Genomic DNA, 11826 nt, shown 5'->3' with positions numbered 1-11826 from the left:
ATACTAGTACAATTAACATGTTAACATCATGTACATGCAATTAGAAATCCTTTTACCACCTCTTAGTGCCATATTCATACAAGTCAATTTTGGTCCACATTTTGGTTCTAATTAACCATGTTAGTCACTTCTCACCATATTAGAGTCACTTTGCACCCTTTAAGAGTCACTTGCCACCAAATATTGATATAATTAACATGTTAACATCATGTACATGCAATTAGACATCCTTTAACCACCTCTTGGTACCCCTTTCGTACAAGTCAATTTTGGGCCACATTTTGGCTCTACTCAATCATGTAAGTGACTTCTCACCATATTAGAGTCACTTTGCACCTTATAAGAGTCACTTGCCATCATATATTGGTACAATTAACATGTTAACATCATGGACATACAATTAGAAATCCTTTTACCCCCTCTTAGTGCAATATTCATACAAGTCAATTTTGGTCCACATTTTGGTTCTAATTAACCATGCTAGTCACTTCTCACCATATCAGAGTCACTTTGCACCCTATAAGAGTCACTTTCCACCATATATGCAACAATTGACATGTTAACATCATATACATCCAATTTGACATCCTTTTACCACCTCTTAATGCCACTTTCATACAAGTTAATTTTGTTCCACATTTTGGCTCTAATCAACCATGTAAGTCACTGTTCACCATATTAGAGTACCTTTACACCCTATAAGAGTCACTTTGCACCCTATAGGAGTCACTTGCCACCGTATATTGATACAATTAACATGTTCACATCATGTACATGCCATTAGACATCCTTTAACCACCTCTTGGTACCCCTTTCGTACAAGTCAATTTTGGGCCACATTTTGGCTCTACTCAATCATGTAAGTGACTTCTCACCATATTAGAGTCACTTTGCACCTTATAAGAGTCACTTGCCATCATATATTGGTACAATTAACATGTTAACATCATGGACATACAATTAGAAATCCTTTTACCACCTCTTAGTGCAATATTCATACAAGTCAATTTTGGTCCACATTTTGGTTCTAATTAACCATGCTAGTCACTTCTCACCATATCAGAGTCACTTTGCACCCTATAAGAGTCACTTTCCACCATATATGCAACAATTGACATGTTAACATCATATACATCCAATTTGACATCCTTTTACCACCTCTTAATGCCACTTTCATACAAGTTAATTTTGTTCCACATTTCGGCTCTAATCAACCATGTAAGTCACTGTTCACCATATTAGAGTACCTTTACACCCTATAAGAGTCACTTTGCACCCTATAGGAGTCACTTGCCACCGTATATTGATACAATTAACATGTTCACATCATGTACATGCCATTAGACATCCTTTAACCACCTCTTGGTACCCCTTTCCTACAAGTCAATTTTGGGCCACATTTTGGCTCTAATCAATCATGTAAGTGACTTCTCACCATATTAGAGTCACTTTGCACCTTATAAGAGTCATTTTCCATCATATATTGGTACAATTAACATGTTAACATCATGTACATGTTATTAGAAATCCTTTTACCACCTCTTAGTGCCATACAAGTCAATTTTGGTCCACATTTTGGTTCTAATTAACCGTGTTAGTCACTTCTCACCATAATAGAGTCACTTTGCACCCTATAAGAGTCACTTTCCACCATATATGCAACAATTGACAAGTTAACATCATATACATCCAATTTGACATCCTTTTACCACCTATTAATGCCACTTTCATACAAGTTAATTTTGTTCCACATTTTGCCTCTAATCAACCATGTAAGTCACTGTTCACCATATTAGAGTACCTTTACACCCTATAAGAGTCACTTGCCCCATATATTGATACAATTAACATGTTAACATCACGTAAATGCAATTAGACATCCTTTAACCACCTCTGGGTACCCCTTTCCTACAAGTCAATTTTGGGCCACATTTTGGCACTAATCAATCATGTAAGTGACTTCTCATCATATTAGAGTCACTTTGCACCTTATAAGAGTCACTTGCCATCATATACTGGTACAATTAACATGTTAACATCATGTACATGCAATTAGAAATCCTTTTACCACCTCTTAGTGCCATATTCATACAAGTCAATTTTGGTCCACATTTTGGTTCTAATTAACCATGTTAGTCACTTCTCACCATATTAGAGTCACTTTGCACCCTTTAAGAGTCACTTGTCACCAAATATAGATATAATTAACATGTTAACATCATGTACATGCAATTAGACATCCTTTAACCACCTCTTGGTACCGCTTGCGTACAAGTCAATTTTGGGCCACATTTTGGCTCTAATCAATCATGTAAGTGACTTCTCACCATATTAGAGTCACTTTGCACCTTATAAGAGTCACTTGCCATCATATATTGGTACAATTAACATGTTAACATCATGTACATGTTATTAGAAATCCTTTTACCACCTCTTAGTGCCATATTCATACAAGTCAATTTTGGTCCACATTTTGGTTCTAATTAACCATGTTAGTCACTTTTCCCCATATTAGAGTCACTTTGCACCCTTTAAGAGTCACTTGCCACCAAATATTGATATAATTAACATGTTAACATCATGTACATGCAATTAGACATCTTTTAACCACCTCTTGGTACCCCTTTCATACAAGTCAATTTTGGGCCACATTTTGGCTCTAATCAATCATGTAAGTGACTTCTCAGCATATTAGAGTCACTTTGGACCTTATAAGAGTCACCTGCTATCATATATTGGTACAATTAACATGTTAACATCATGGACATGCTATTAGAAATCCTTTTACCACCTCTTAGTGCCATATTCATACAAGTCAATTTTGGTCCACATTTTGGTTCTAATTAACAATGTTAGTCACTTCTCACCATATTAGAGTCACTTTGCACCCTATAAGGGTCACTTTCCACCATATATGCAACAATTGACATGTTAACATCATATACATCCAATTTGACATCCTTTTACCACCTATTAATGCCACTTTCATACAAGTTAATTTTGTTCCACATTTTGACTCTAATCAACCATGTAAGTCACTATTCACCATATTAGAGTACCTTTGCACCCTATAAGAGTCACTTGCCCTATATATTGATACAATTAACATGTTAACATCACGTAAATGCAATTAGACATCCTTTAACCACCTCTTGGTACCCCTTTCCTACAAGTCAATTTTGGGCCACATTTTGGCACTAATCAATCATGTAAGTGACTTCTCATCATATTAGAGTCACTTTGCACCTTATAAGAGTCACTTGCTATACTAGTACAATTAACATGTTAACATCATGTACATGCAATTAGAAATCCTTTTACCACCTCTTAGTGCCATATTCATACAAGTCAATTTTGGTCCACATTTTGGTTCTAATTAACCATGTTAGTCACTTCTCACCATATTAGAGTCACTTTGCACCCTTTAAGAGTCACTTGCCACCAAATATTGATATAATTAACATGTTAACATCATGTACATGCAATTAGACATCCTTTAACCACCTCTTGGTACCCCTTTCGTACAAGTCAATTTTGGGCCACATTTTGGCTCTACTCAATCATGTAAGTGACTTCTCACCATATTAGAGTCACTTTGCACCTTATAAGAGTCACTTGCCATCATATATTGGTACAATTAACATGTTAACATCATGGACATACAATTAGAAATCCTTTTACCCCCTCTTAGTGCAATATTCATACAAGTCAATTTTGGTCCACATTTTGGTTCTAATTAACCATGCTAGTCACTTCTCACCATATCAGAGTCACTTTGCACCCTATAAGAGTCACTTTCCACCATATATGCAACAATTGACATGTTAACATCATATACATCCAATTTGACATCCTTTTACCACCTCTTAATGCCACTTTCATACAAGTTAATTTTGTTCCACATTTTGGCTCTAATCAACCATGTAAGTCACTGTTCACCATATTAGAGTACCTTTACACCCTATAAGAGTCACTTTGCACCCTATAGGAGTCACTTGCCACCGTATATTGATACAATTAACATGTTCACATCATGTACATGCCATTAGACATCCTTTAACCACCTCTTGGTACCCCTTTCGTACAAGTCAATTTTGGGCCACATTTTGGCTCTACTCAATCATGTAAGTGACTTCTCACCATATTAGAGTCACTTTGCACCTTATAAGAGTCACTTGCCATCATATATTGGTACAATTAACATGTTAACATCATGGACATACAATTAGAAATCCTTTTACCACCTCTTAGTGCAATATTCATACAAGTCAATTTTGGTCCACATTTTGGTTCTAATTAACCATGCTAGTCACTTCTCACAATATCAGAGTCACTTTGCACCCTATAAGAGTCACTTTCCACCATATATGCAACAATTGACATGTTAACATCATATATATCCAATTTGACATCCTTTTACCACCTCTTAATGCCACTTTCATACAAGTTAATTTTGTTCCACATTTTGGCTCTAATCAACCATGTAAGTCACTGTTCACCATATTAGAGTACCTTTACACCCTATAAGAGTCACTTTGCACCCTATAGGAGTCACTTGCCACCGTATATTGATACAATTAACATGTTCACATCATGTACATGCCATTAGACATCCTTTAACCACCTCTTGGTACCCCTTTCCTACAAGTCAATTTTGGGCCACATTTTGGCTCTAATCAATCATGTAAGTGACTTCTCACCATATTAGAGTCACTTTGCACCTTATAAGAGTCATTTTCCATCATATATTGGTACAATTAACATGTTAACATCATGTACATGTTATTAGAAATCCTTTTACCACCTCTTAGTGCCATACAATCAATTTTGGTCCACATTTTGGTTCTAATTAACCGTGTTAGTCACTTCTCACCATAATAGAGTCACTTTGCACCCTATAAGAGTCACTTTCCACCATATATGCAACAATTGACAAGTTAACATCATATACATCCAATTTGACATCCTTTTACCACCTATTAATGCCACTTTCATACAAGTTAATTTTGTTCCACATTTTGCCTCTAATCAACCATGTAAGTCACTGTTCACCATATTAGAGTACCTTTACACCCTATAAGAGTCACTTGCCCCATATATTGATACAATTAACATGTTAACATCACGTAAATGCAATTAGACATCCTTTAACCACCTCTTGGTACCCCTTTCCTACAAGTCAATTTTGGGCCACATTTTGGCACTAATCAATCATGTAAGTGACTTCTCATCATATTAGAGTCACTTTGCACCTTATAAGAGTCACTTGCCATCATATACTGGTACAATTAACATGTTAACATCATGTACATGCAATTAGAAATCCTTTTACCACCTCTTAGTGCCATATTCATACAAGTCAATTTTGGTCCACATTTTGGTTCTAATTAACCATGTTAGTCACTTCTCACCATATTAGAGTCACTTTGCACCCTTTAAGAGTCACTTGTCACCAAATATAGATATAATTAACATGTTAACATCATGTACATGCAATTAGACATCCTTTAACCACCTCTTGGTACCGCTTGCGTACAAGTCAATTTTGGGCCACATTTTGGCTCTAATCAATCATGTAAGTGACTTCTCACCATATTAGAGTCACTTTGCACCTTATAAGAGTCACTTGCCATCATATATTGGTACAATTAACATGTTAACATCATGTACATGTTATTAGAAATCCTTTTACCACCTCTTAGTGCCATATTCATACAAGTCAATTTTGGTCCACATTTTGGTTCTAATTAACCATGTTAGTCACTTTTCCCCATATTAGAGTCACTTTGCACCCTTTAAGAGTCACTTGCCACCAAATATTGATATAATTAACATGTTAACATCATGTACATGCAATTAGACATCCTTTAACCACCTCTTGGTACCCCTTTCATACAAGTCAATTTTGGGCCACATTTTGGCTCTAATCAATCATGTAAGTGACTTCTCACCATATTAGAGTCACTTTGGACCTTATAAGAGTCACCTGCTATCATATATTGGTACAATTAACATGTTAACATCATGGACATGCTATTAGAAATCCTTTTACCACCTCTTAGTGCCATATTCATACAAGTCAATTTTGGTCCACATTTTGGTTCTAATTAACAATGTTAGTCACTTCTCACCATATTAGAGTCACTTTGCACCCTATAAGAGTCACTTTCCACCATATATGCAATAATTGACATGTTAACATCATATACATCCAATTTGATATCCTTTTACCACCTATTAATGCCACTTTCATACAAGTTAATTTTGTTCCACATTTTGACTCTAATCAACCATGTAAGTCACTATTCACCATATTAGAGTACCTTTGCACCCTATAAGAGTCACTTGCCCCATATATTGATACAATTAACATGTTAACATCACGTAAATGCAATTAGACATCCTTTAACCACCTCTTGGTACCCCTTTCCTACAAGTCAATTTTGGGCCACATTTTGGCACTAATCAATCATGTAAGTGACTTCTCATCATATTAGAGTCACTTTGCACCTTATAAGAGTCACTTGCTATACTAGTACAATTAACATGTTAACATCATGTACATGCAATTAGAAATCCTTTTACCACCTCTTAGTGCCATATTCATACAAGTCAATTTTGGTCCACATTTTGGTTCTAATTAACCATGTTAATCACTTCTCACCATATTAGAGTCACTTTGCACCCTTTAAGAGTCACTTGCCACCAAATATTGATATAATTAACATGTTAACATCATGTACATGCAATTAGACATCCTTTAACCACCTCTTGGTACCCCTTTCGTACAAGTCAATTTTGGGCCACATTTTGGCTCTACTCAATCATGTAAGTGACTTCTCACCATATTAGAGTCACTTTGCACCTTATAAGAGTCACTTGCCATCATATATTGGTATAATTAACATGTTAACATCATGGACATACAATTAGAAATCCTTTTACCACCTCTTAGTGCAATATTCATACAAGTCAATTTTGGTCCACATTTTGGTTCTAATTAACCATGTTAGTCACTTCTCACCATATTAGAGTCACTTTGCACCCTATAAGAGTCACTTTCCACCATATATGCAACAATTGACATGTTAACATCATATACATCCAATTTGACATCCTTTTACCACCTCTTAATGCCACTTTCATACAAGTTAATTTTGTTCCACATTTTGGCTCTAATCAACCATGTAAGTCACTGTTCACCATATTAGAGTACCTTTACACCCTATAAGAGTCACGTTGCACCCTATAGGAGTCACTTGCCACCGTATATTGATACAATTAACATGTTCACATCATGTACATGCAATTAGACATCCTTTAACCACCTCTTGGTACCCAGACATCCTTTAACCACCTCTTGGTACCCCTTTCGTACAAGTCAATTTTGGGCCACATTTTGGCTCTAATCAATCATGTAAGTGACTTCTCACCATATTAGAGTCACTTTGCACCTTATAAGAGTCACTTGCCATCATATATTGGTACAATTAACATGTTAACATCATGGACATGCAATTAGAAATCCTTTTAGCACCTCTTAGTGCCATATTCATACAAGTCAATTTTGGTCCATATTTTGGTTCTAATTAACCATGTTAGCACTTCTCACCATATTAGAGTCACTTTGCACCCTATAAGAGTCACTTTCCACCATATATGCAACAATTGACATGTTAACATCCTTTTACCACCTATTAATGCCACTTTCATACAAGTTAATTTTGTTCCACATTTTGGCTCTAATCAACCATGTAAGTCACTGTTCACCATATTAGAGTACCTTTACACCCTATAAGAGTCACTTGCTCCATATATTGATACAATTAACATGTTAACATCACGTAAATGCAATTAGACATCCTTTAACCACCTTTTGGTACCCCTTTCCTACAAGTCAAATTTGGGCCACATTTTGGCTCTAATCAATCATGTAAGTGACTTCTCACCATATTAGAGTCACTTTGCACCTTATAAGAGTCACTTGCCATCATATATTGGTACAATTAACATGTTAACATCATGTACATGCAATTAGAAATCCTTTTACCACCTCTTAGTGCCATATTCATACAAGTCAATTTTGGTCCACATTTTGGTTCTAATTAACCATGTTAGTCACTTTTCACCATATTAGAGTCACTTTGCATCCTTTAAAAGTCACTTGACACCAAATATTGATATAATTAACATGTTAACATCATGTACATGCAATTAGACATCCTTTAACCACCTCTTCGTACCCCTTTCGTACAAGTCAATTTTGGGCCACATTTTGGCTCTAATCAATCATGTAAGTGACTTCTCACCATATTAGAGTCACTTTGCACCTTATAAGAGTCACTTGCCATCATATATTGGTACAATTAACATGTTAACATCATGGACATGCAATTAGAAATCCTTTTACCACCTCTTAGTGCCATATTCATACAAGTCAATTTTGGTCCACATTTTGGTTCTAATTAACCATGTTAGTCACTTCTCACCATATTAGAGTCACTTTGCACCCTATAAGAGTCACTTTCCACCATATATGGACATTATTGATGTCAGAAACATTGCAAATTCGGTTAGGATTTGTAGATCGGATGTTATATCTTGGGATGGTCTTCTCACTCGGAATATTAAGATAACCAATATTTGGGACTCTGTCCGTGCTTCGAATGCTTTAGTGCCCTGGTCGGATTTTGTTTGGAATAGCTTCTCGGTTCCAAAATGCTCTTTTATCACATGGCTTGCTATTCTTAATAGACTTTTAACAAAGGATCGTATGGTTTCATTTGGCATGCAGGTTGATCCGGTTTGTATTCTTTGCTACAATGATTGTGAATCCATCCATCACATTTTCTCAAACTGTCCATATTTTGATCTTGTGCGTAAAGCTCTCCACTTCCATTTCTCGGAAGATTGGAATGACTGCATCCAGGGGAACTTTGTTACTAGCCAATTGAAGAAGAAGGAGTTAAAAATTGCGGGCTTGTTTTTCTCTACTGCCGTGTACTACACATGGAAAGAAAGAAATTTTAGACTCCATAACCCTGGAGCTTCTAATCCTACTTTGACTATTATTAGTACTATTAGACGCATTGTAAAAGAGAAATTGTTCTCTTCGGCTACGTTCCAAAAATGGGTTGGTTTAAACCCTTCTTTGGTTTTAATGTTTTACTAATGTAATGCTTTATCAGTTCCTGACCTTGGGATATAATGGCTTCTCAGATAGGTTTTTAGTTGCCAGCCACGGGACTTCTTCTTGACTATTGGGGTATGCCCCTCTTAATTGTATTCTTTTTTTTGGTTTGTAAAATTATTTAATTAGCAAAAAAAAAAAAAATTGACATGTTAACATCATATACATCCAATTTGACATCCTTTTACCACCTATTAATGCCACTTTCATACAAGTTAATTTTGTTCCACATTTTGGCTCTAATCAACCATGTTAGTCAATGTTCACCATATTAGAGTACCTTTACACCCTATAAGAGTCACTTGCCCCATATATTGATACAATTAACATGTTAACATCACGTAAATGCAATTAGACATCCTTTAACCACCTTTTGGTACCCCTTTCCTACATGTCAAATTTGGGCCACATTTTGGCTCTAATCAATCATGTAAGTGACTTCTCACCATATTAGAGTCACTTTGCACCTTATAAGAGTCAATTGCCATCATATATTGGTACAATTAACATGTTACCATCATGTACATGCAATTAGAAATCCTTTTACCACCTCTTAGTGCCATATTCATACAAGTCAATTTTGGTCCACATTTTGGTTCTAATTAACCATGTTAGTCACTTTTCACCATATTAGAGTCACTTTGCATCCTTAAAAAGTCACTTGACACCAGATATTGATATAATTAACATGTTAACATCATGTACATGCAATTAGACATCCTTTAACCACCTCTTCGTACCCCTTTCGTATAAGTCAATTTTGGGCCACATTTTGGCTCTAATCAATCATGTAAGTGACTTCTCACCATATTAGAGTCACTTTGCACCTTATAAGAGTCACTTGCCATCATATATTGGTACAATTAACATGTTAACAACATGTACATGCAATTAGAAATCCTTTTACCACCTCTTAGTGCCATATTCATACAAGTCAATTTTGGTCCACATTTTGGTTCTAATTAACCATGTTAGTCACTTTTCACCATATTAGAGTCACTTTGCACCCTATAAGAGTCACTTTCCACCATATATGCAACAATTGACATGTTAACATCATATACATCCAATTTGACATCCTTTTACCACCTATTAATGCCACTTTCATACAAGTTAATTTTGTTACACATTTTGGCTCTAATCAACCATGTAAGTCACTGTTCACCATATTAGAGTACCTTTACACCCTATAAGAGTCACTTGCCCCATATATTCATACAATTAACATGTTAACATCACGTAAATGCAATTAGACATCCTTTAACCACCTCTTGGTACCCCTTTCCTACAAGTCAAGTTTGGGCCACATTTTGGCTCTAATCAATCATGTAAGTGACTTCTCACCATATTAGAGTCACTTTGCACCTTATAAGAGTCACTTGCCATCATATATTGGTACAATTAACATGTTAACATCATGGACATGCAATTAGAAATCCTTTTACCACCTCTTAGTGCCATATTCATACAAGTCAATTTTGGTCCACATTTTGGTTCTAATTAACCATGTTAGTCACTTCTCACCATATTAGAGTAACTTTGCACCCTATAAGAGTCACTTTCCACCATATATGCAACAATTGACATGTTAACATCATATACATCCAATTTGACATCCTTTTACCACCTATTAATGCCACTTTCATACAAGTTAATTTTGTTCCACATTTTGGCTCTAATCAACCATGTTAGTCAATGTTCACCATATTGGAGTACCTTTACACTCTATAAGAGTCACTTGCCCCATATATTGATACAATAAACATGTTAACATCACGTAAATGCAATTAGACATCTTATAACCACCTCTTGGTACCCCTTTCCTACAAGTCAATTTTGGGCCACATTTTGGCTCTAATCAATCATGTAAGTGACGTCTCACCATATTAGAGTCACTTTGCACCTTATAAGAGTCCCTTGTCATCATATATTGGTACAATTAACATGTTAACATCATGTACAAGCAATTAGAAATCCTTTTACCACCTCTTAGTGCCATATTCATACAAGTCAGGTTTGGTTCACATTTTGGTTCTAATTAACCATGTTAGTCACTTTTCACCATATTAGAGTCACTTTGCACCCTATAAGAGTCACTTTCCACCATATATGCAACAATTGACATGTTAACATCATATACATCCCATTTGACATCCTTTTACCACCTATTAATGCCACTTTCATACAAGTTAATTTTGTTACACATTTTGGCTCTAATCAACCATGTAAGTCACTGTTCACCATATTAGAGTACCTTTACACCCTATAAGAGTCACTTGCCCCATATATTGATACAATTAACATGTTAACATCACGTAAATGCAATTAGACATCCTTTAACAACCTCTTGGTAGCCCTTTCCTACAAGTCAAATTTGGGCCACATTTTGGCTCTAATCAATCATGTAAGTGACTTCTCACCATATTAGAGTCACTTTGCACCTTATAAGAGTCACTTGCCATCATATATTGGTACAATTAAGATGTTAACATCATGTACAAGCAATTAGAAATCCTTTTACCACCTCTTAGTGCCATATTCATACAAGTCAATTTTGGTCCACATTTTGGTTCTAATTAACCATGTTAGTCACTTTTCACCATATTAGAGTCACTTTGCACCCTTTAAGAGTCACT

The 11826-nt window shown here is 35.6% G+C and overlaps 1 protein-coding gene across 1 annotated transcript; it reads left to right on the top strand.

The window, feature by feature from the left end:
• Positions 1 to 8536: 8536 nt before the first annotated feature.
• On the top strand, positions 8537 to 9172 carry LOC141701198 (uncharacterized). The gene has a single exon (XM_074504858.1). The coding sequence runs from the start codon at positions 8537 to 8539 to the stop codon at positions 9170 to 9172; it is 636 nt and encodes a 211-aa protein (XP_074360959.1).
• The last annotated feature ends 2654 nt before the right edge of the window (positions 9173 to 11826 follow it).

This window comes from Apium graveolens, unplaced genomic scaffold (assembly GCF_009905375.1).
Source record: "Apium graveolens cultivar Ventura unplaced genomic scaffold, ASM990537v1 ctg3549, whole genome shotgun sequence".
Lineage (NCBI taxonomy): Eukaryota > Viridiplantae > Streptophyta > Magnoliopsida > Apiales > Apiaceae > Apium > Apium graveolens.
The sequence above is the reverse complement of the archived record's forward strand: the minus strand, read 5'-3'. Positions and strand labels throughout refer to the sequence as shown.

Bases quoted from the DNA above. Each gene is read 5' to 3' on its own strand.
- LOC141701198 (XM_074504858.1), top strand. From the start codon at position 8,537: ATGGACATTATTGATGTCAGAAACATTGCAAATTCGGTTAGGATTTGT.